Raw genomic sequence first — 7,486 nt, 5'->3', positions numbered from 1 at the left:
ATTCGGGGCTGAATTTTGGGCATTCTCTTCCTCGTTATCCTATTATTCCTAAATTAAAATGGAGTTCACGTCCACATATTGAGGATTCTCTTCTTCCTCCTCCTCCTCCTCCTCCTCCTCAACAGCAGATGACCCCACAACCCGATACTGAATGTCTTCATCCTGTTCCTCCTGAGATAAATTGGAGTTCACGCCCAAATATTGAGTGTTCTCCTCCTCCTCCTCCTCTCCACCCTGAAATACAGAGAACTCAAATCCTAGATACTGAGCTTTCTTCTTATTCTCCTCCCCCTCTCTATCACGAAATACAGAGGACTGAAATCCTAGATACTGAGCGTTCTTTTCATTTTCCTCCTTCTCAACAGCAAGAAGTTCCCTCCCCCGATACTGAAATTCTTCCTCCTGTTCCTCCTAAAAGGCAATCAACTCCATGTCCAAATATTGAGTGCCCATTCCCTCTTCGACAGCAAAGAACTCCATGCGCCGATATTGAATGTTCTCTTCTCCATCCTCCTCAACAGCAGAGGATTCCACACCCCATTATTGAACTTTCTCCTCCTCCTCCTGAAATGCAAGAAGCTTCCGCGCCAACTAGCGAACATCTTCCTCCTTTTGTACTAGAATTACAACAACAACAACAACAACAACAACAACAACAACAACAGCAAAATCATCTCAAATCACAAGCAAAGATGGATGACACAGTCTTACGTTCTCCGGGAAATCCAAGAAATATACCCCTACCAGACATGTTGCATGATTTAGATCTAGAAGCACAAACGGCGCAGAGTCCTCCACACCCATATTTTGATAGCCCTCCCCTTGCTTCTACGGCCCCTCCTTCCTCTTCTTCTCCTTCTCCTCCTTCTCTTCCTCCGCCTTTTCTTCAACAGCAACATCAACAGCAATGTATGAAACTACAAGGAACTACGAATAATGTAATTCCACCACCTCCAGATAATTTAGGAAATGAAGCCCCAACAGCCATGGCACCTTATCCAGATCCAGAAGCACAAAGCCTACGAGAGACTCCACGACCAGATATCGATAGTTCTGTTAGGCGCCCGCAAAATAATATCGAATCACAAGAAACGATGAATGATGTAGTTCTACCTCCTCTAGAAAATCTATGGAACACGGCCTCGCCATTTTCATCTTCAGGAAATCCAAGAAGCTTAGCCCTGCTAGTTGTGTCGCATGATTCAGATCTTGAGATAAATATTCGGCAAGGAACTTCGCGCTCACATGCTGAAAATCCTCCTCTTGCTCTTTCTCCTCAAGAGCCACAGCAGCAGCAACCTCGTCTAGAACCACAACTCCATCTAGAACCACAACCTCATCCAGAAACATAAGCACAACCAAAATTAGACCAGTCTTATTCCCAAGAACATCGCCCAGCACCAAGCCATGCTCAAGCGCCACTATGCCCCCAGGAAAGAGCTCCTTCAGCGTATTCAAATGATACTCGTCCACCGATGAATATAGATGATTATTGCCAACCAATATATGCCAATGTCCCTCATTGCGCACTTCATTTCCAAGTGTCACCAGCCCAGCAGAAGCCTCATCTTCAATTTAGATATCCAGTCTACACTCCTGAACCACCAGGGCTCCCTCCTCCGCAAGTAACACAACAAGTTTCGAGGACTCCATCTCTCGATTCTCTCTCATTCAGTGGAGTTTCGAAGTCAGAGGGTTCGAGCAATCATTCCAACTCAAATCGCCGAATTTCACCAGGTCGGGAACGACCAGAAAGTAAGACCAGACAAGAAAAAAGAGAATCAGGGAAGAGCAGTTCTCTAGGTGACAAATTTTCACGCGCTCTGATCGACAGGATGGCTCGCCAGCCTGAGGTGGCGAGGGGCGTGGCATGGGAGAAGGCTCGCAACAGGAAAATTCACTCAAACGATAAAGATGAGAGGCATCTTCGGAGAGACAAACATTAATTTCTTGGGTATATGGTGTATGGAAAGTGCGGAAATGTCTTGCTGAGAGCACCGCATTCTGGAATATTTTTAACTTGGTACAAGGCTTAGATTTTCCTGTCATAAGCAAATGATCTGTGGGATTGCAGCATTTTTATACTCTACATATTCTTAAGACAGGCACCTCGCTGTGTCGATACCGCACTTAAATTCGAGTTGTCTATTGCCACATTTTTCTTCTTTCGTGGCTTTGATGGGCTTTATTGTGAGGAATTGACGAAGTATTATATGGTTTTCTGGGTGGGATTTAATGATAGTTTTGTATCATATCTTCAAAGAGGAATAATTATTCATATTCTATTTTCAGTAGGTTTTGCTAGTAGTGATTATACGAATATTTGAGACCGTGAATGTTTGGTTCATTTATTATACTTCTCATCTGTGGATGCTGTTGTTCTTGTGATTGTTCTCAGATATTTTGTTGCTTCAAAATTATAATTCATTGCTACTCTCAGTAGGTCCTCATGCGTTTCACTCATTTGAATTTTATGTTTCGCAGTCATGTAGTCGCTATGTCATATTTATTGGCCATTTAAGTTCAATTCGACGCCTTTTCGGTCACTTCAGTTGCCTTTCACAATCATTCCATCATGTTTTCAGTCATTTCTTCTCAATAAAGAATCATATATTCTCATAGATATTGCATATGTGACAATTCATACCTCATACTCTTGAATCATCATATCCTTGGGATTCCTGATCTAAGGTAAGAAAGTAATATTTAAGCACTACGTTTCCCCATTTCATGGACTTTCTTTCTTTACATCTACAACAAAAATTTATCTCTCAATATCAATAACACACAATACTCAAGCCTCCTATTATCAAAAACAGAAACAACTTTGATCATGCATTCTGGTAATAGCCAGCAGGCTGCTCCTAATAATACAGGTGCGCAGGCTCGAGAGCAAAGACCTCAAGTTCAACATTCATTTCCACCATTATCTCATCCTTATAATGAAGATCGACGACATGACTCTCATGTGGGAGAGACGGCACCACTACTAACCTTTGGCCCTCTACCACCCTATATGCCAGCACAACAACAATCATCTCAGCAAATGAATGGTCTTCAAAATTACTACACTCATCCACAACAGCAGCCTCAAATGAATCAAAGATCAAATGCTTCGGGAAAAAACGTCGCTTATTATGATCCGAGAACTAAACTCTATTACACTGCGGTGGGCACACTTTGGAGTTCAATTGAACGCATCAGCATCATCGGAGAAGTACCAGAAACTTCACAACCAGCCAAGCAACCATCCCGTTCATCGGTACCTAAGGAGAAGGAGGGGGAGAGGCTGTCCAAACGGCCCGCAGGTCGGGATGACGACCAGCCTCGTAAAAAGCCTAAAATTGCCTAAAACGCTACTTGAATTCAATGTATAGAACCTTCAGGGCTGTCTCTTGGTAACAGTTCCACTCTAGGAAGATCGAACATGTTGTGGAAAAAATGCTAATTCTAGATAGTTACGTATTAGTCACGGCAGGTGATGCTTCGTTGTGTCAGCAGTGGTAAAGACTGGGTTTATCTGATATTTTCCTTTCTTTTCATATTATTGGTTATTGTCGTGAGTGAAGGTTAATATGTTTCGTGGTTTTAGGTGGGAGTCAATTGTGGAAGTTATGGTGGCTTGATTTGCATTTGGGAGGAAATCTAATTGTCTGGATTTTATATGGATATAGAAAATATATTCCATTTTACTCTATGTGTCTAGTGTTGCAGTTGAGCCTAAATTTATGTCCGTAAATGTGAAGTAGTCATGTTGGAAGCAAAGCAGTCAGATTCCACCACTATCAAGCCATTCACAGTAAATTCACATTAAAAGTCGCTAATCTCGCCATATTCATTATAGGAATGACTGATCATGGTCATAAATGACTCGATTAAGCAGCCAAAAGTCCCATTCACCTAACCATTTCTACCGAGCCATAGTGAATTCACTTCTCAGACATCACTGCCTTGGAATCAGCCCATGTTGAGTTCCACGGTCAGCAATCACCTAGATGAACAGTCAAAATTGGATCTTACAGAGTCGTTCTTGCTCATATCCACAGGAATCATGAACGATATGTGTATTATTTAGAGCATATTCGACTTTAATATCAAAGCTTATTCTTAATACACAAGCATGCATCTCTAAGGACTCCTAATAGGTTCTTTTTCGTCTCCTAGGTCGTCCAAAATATGCCCGCAGAAGCTGGCTTTTGCTCCTTCCTCACTTTATTTTCCCCTGCCAACTAAAGTAATGAGTGAGAAACACTCAATAAAACATTTTAAAACCTTCAATAACAGCATCACCAAAAATTTCTTTCTCTTCATTAATCAAATAATTTTCTCTAAAATCACAAAATAACTTCATCATGTCTAGAAGACGGTCAGCTCGTTTAAACGCACTCGCTTTTACCACCACCGAGCAATCATCGAAAATTGCACCGACTTCTCCTGAAGCAAAAACTGCCAAGATCATTTTGAACAAAGTATGCACACCCCAATATCAGTACCCAGCAATCATAGACCCCGACACAAACAAGTCTTCCTTTTCCGAAAGTAGTGACGACTTAGGATCCGACCTAAGCCCCCTAAGTGGCAGCGAAAGTCCTAAAAATACAACATCCGACCAGAAAGCCCCAGCGGCCCCCGAACGCCGAGAGAGATACCAGGTCCTGATACTCCCTCCATGTGATATCGAAGCACTTTCCGAGGAGGATTCCCCCTCCACCACATATACTACCGCATCACAACAACTCATCATGTGGGCAGCCCATCTCTGGTACCAAAAACACGGAAATGTTATTCTCCCCTCTGTGAGAATCAAACATGATTATAAGAGAGAAGAGTGCAAAAATGGATGTGTAGGGGTTTTTCACTGCTGGGGTTGTAAGAAAGGTTGGATCGCTGCGCATGCTTGGGTAGATGTTTATTGTGATGGTGCTTGTGAGACTTGTCCTGAAGTTAGTGGATTGAATGCTCCTACTACTGTGCCTAGATTTATATCTGGGGGTTCTCCGACTGATCGTGGTCATTGTTATGAATGTGAAAAAAAGGAGAAGGTGGATATTTTGTAGCTGGGAGGGGAAGTGTTTTTATAGTTGGAGAAGGGTAGGGAAATTCACTTATGAGGACGACTGTTCTTAAGTAAGCTTTCTAATTCCCAGGTAACATGTATGTCTGGCTAATATTCATACAGAAATGTCTGCTTGCAAGATGTTTGGAGGATTGGCGTTGAGATGACAGAAAGTTGTTTCCTGATATACGTAGCAAGAAGTGCCAAAGGCATGATGGGCGAGGAATCAACAGTGATGGTATTAATAAAGTCCTAGACCATACTACCTTTTGTCCTTGAACTCTCTAGATTCATGCTCAATGTCACTATTCAATTTATCTCCTTTGTCTCTCCTTTGTCTCTCCTTGCTTTAGTGGTAATTCACTTCATCTATACTGGTTCAATCTCTGATACTTGCCACTTACTTGATATATGAGATTAAGAATTACAACACTCACTTCATCACACAACATCAAAGATTCCCGAGTTGTATTCATCCACCCTGGGGAAACTCTGCCCGCAAGTCTGTCTACTCACGCAGTGGTTTATAATGACAAGTTATTATGCAGCAATACTTCAATAGTTAACTTACTAAAACAAAATTGTCACAAACAGTATGACGTAGAATCTGGAAGGGATGCTCCAAATACAATATCATGTTAAATATAAAAAATCATGACTCTACAAATTTTATCGTAAAATCATGATTAAAAACTCCAGTCATTATACGTACTTTATAGAGTCATGGATATTATATCCCAAGGTTATATATAGCGGTTTCTTCTCCCCTTTTTCCTTGAGAGAACATCGATAGCATGATTATATTTATATTTATATATACAACTCAAATAATCCACTTTGAAGAAAACGCTTCTTGCAAACCTAAGAAATATATATATATATGTACCTTCAACCTCCACACTAACACAATTTACATCATGGGCAATAACAATAACAACAAGGAAACCCCTACCAACTCAGGTAAGACTTACTACCAATACCCTTACAAAAACTTTAAATAGCTAATCCACTAGCCGATGCAAAAGCCCCAGTAATCCATACCAAGCTCCCCAAAATCCGCGATCGTCGTCCCTCCAAACAATCATCCTCCTCTTCCTCCACCTCTATCTCTACCTCCACCTCCACCTCTACCTCCACCTCCACCTCTACTTCCAAAAAACCCCTTTCCCTCCGACAACCAAGCACCCAAGACGTGCGAAAAGGGTTGTAAAATGATCGTTACGCGATGTTTTGATTGTAAACGATTCTTAGATAACGATCTACTAATCGCCTTTGATTGTCTTGATTGCAAGAAGGAAGGATCGGGTACTGGGAAGACGACTCCTGCTTCTGTTAGCGAGTATAGGAGTTGGGGTTGTGGAGTTTGTCTTCCTTGAGATGGTGGAAATGCTTAGTGATGGTGTTGATGCTGATGCTGATGTTGAAGGGTGATTGAGATGGATTATGGTGTAGCAACAGATCACTAGGGATGTAATGGCGAGTTTATATTAATGAAGGGTTTTGAGGTAGTTTGGAAAGTTTTTGGTGCATCGTTTTACTGTCGAAACATTGATATTATGAATCTTAGGGTATTTGGCATTGGATATTTGCGCGGTTGAGGAAATGTGGGACTACCAACGAATCATAATCAAACTTGTAGATTCAGCACACTCCTTCCACATTTCTATCATTAATATTATTAATATAATTTGGGATTTTAATATCTTTTATATATACGCGAATGAGGTGACTTCAATCACTGTGATTGAGATGTATATGGTCAAAATATCCAAAATGAATGATGATTGATAATTACTCCTATATTTGGCGATGCCTCGAGCTTGTGCCGGTGTCATGACTTCAGCGATTAAAGAGATGACGCACAGATATGGGCCCATGAGAGAAATATTATAATATGGAAATCGCTCATAACGAGCTCGACTCATATACCCATAAAGCAACAGTCAATGTGCTGCTAAAAAGAGTCATGCGAAGTATCCCAAGATATCCACAAAATGGAACGAATAGACACTCAAACCAATATCTTCCTCAAGAAAGCATAACATTCAACTTCAACTTCAAATCCGCACAACTGCAAAGACGTGCCACAAACACCAAATACAATTTCAATAAAGGAAAGCACTAGCTCAAGCACAACATCCCGCATCTATCATAAGATTGAATAATCATGACACAATTCCTCACACACATCCAAATCTCGTTGCTGATCTTGACGAAGACGGCCATACCCATTCCGCCCAGCAAAGCTCAGCATCTCAAAGCTCACAGCAAACACCTCTTCCCCTCTCGCTCCCGATCCCAATTCCACCATGCAACCACAACTACCTCCACCTGCTAAATAGCCCGGCTAGCTTTGGCTGGTCGCTGGCTTCTTAGAGGGACTATCGCGCTACAAGCCGATGGAAGTTTGAGGCAATAACAGGTCTGTGA

General features: G+C 41.6%; 4 protein-coding genes across 4 annotated transcripts; 3 read left to right on the top strand and 1 right to left on the bottom strand.

Annotated features, from left to right (window-relative positions):
- Positions 1–48: 48 nt before the first annotated feature.
- Positions 49–804, bottom strand: SS1G_13207 (predicted protein; the record flags this gene model as incomplete). The annotated part of the gene is made up of 2 exons (XM_001585641.1): positions 49–411; positions 712–804. 2 exons carry the CDS (start codon positions 802–804, stop codon positions 49–51), a joined length of 456 nt encoding a protein of 151 aa, XP_001585691.1.
- A 2,029-nt stretch (positions 805–2,833) lies between these two features.
- Positions 2,834–3,352, top strand: SS1G_13206 (predicted protein; the record flags this gene model as incomplete). Its single annotated transcript, XM_001585640.1, has 1 exon — positions 2,834–3,352. The coding sequence occupies one exon, from the start codon at positions 2,834–2,836 to the stop codon at positions 3,350–3,352; it is 519 nt and encodes a 172-aa protein (XP_001585690.1).
- Positions 3,353–4,352: 1,000 nt separating this feature from the next.
- SS1G_13205 (predicted protein) lies at positions 4,353–5,057 on the top strand (the record flags this gene model as incomplete). The annotated part of the gene is made up of 1 exon (XM_001585639.1): positions 4,353–5,057. One exon carries the CDS (start codon positions 4,353–4,355, stop codon positions 5,055–5,057), a length of 705 nt encoding a protein of 234 aa, XP_001585689.1.
- Positions 5,058–5,973: 916 nt separating this feature from the next.
- On the top strand, positions 5,974–6,266 carry SS1G_13204 (predicted protein; the record flags this gene model as incomplete). Its single annotated transcript, XM_001585638.1, has 2 exons — positions 5,974–6,016; positions 6,070–6,266. The coding sequence occupies 2 exons, from the start codon at positions 5,974–5,976 to the stop codon at positions 6,264–6,266; spliced, it is 240 nt and encodes a 79-aa protein (XP_001585688.1).
- Between the last annotated feature and the right edge of the window lie 1,220 nt (positions 6,267–7,486).

Source organism: Sclerotinia sclerotiorum, genomic scaffold (genome assembly GCF_000146945.2).
Source record: "Sclerotinia sclerotiorum 1980 UF-70 scaffold_24 genomic scaffold, whole genome shotgun sequence".
NCBI lineage: Eukaryota > Fungi > Ascomycota > Leotiomycetes > Helotiales > Sclerotiniaceae > Sclerotinia > Sclerotinia sclerotiorum.
This window is presented reverse-complemented; position numbering and strand designations above follow the sequence as displayed.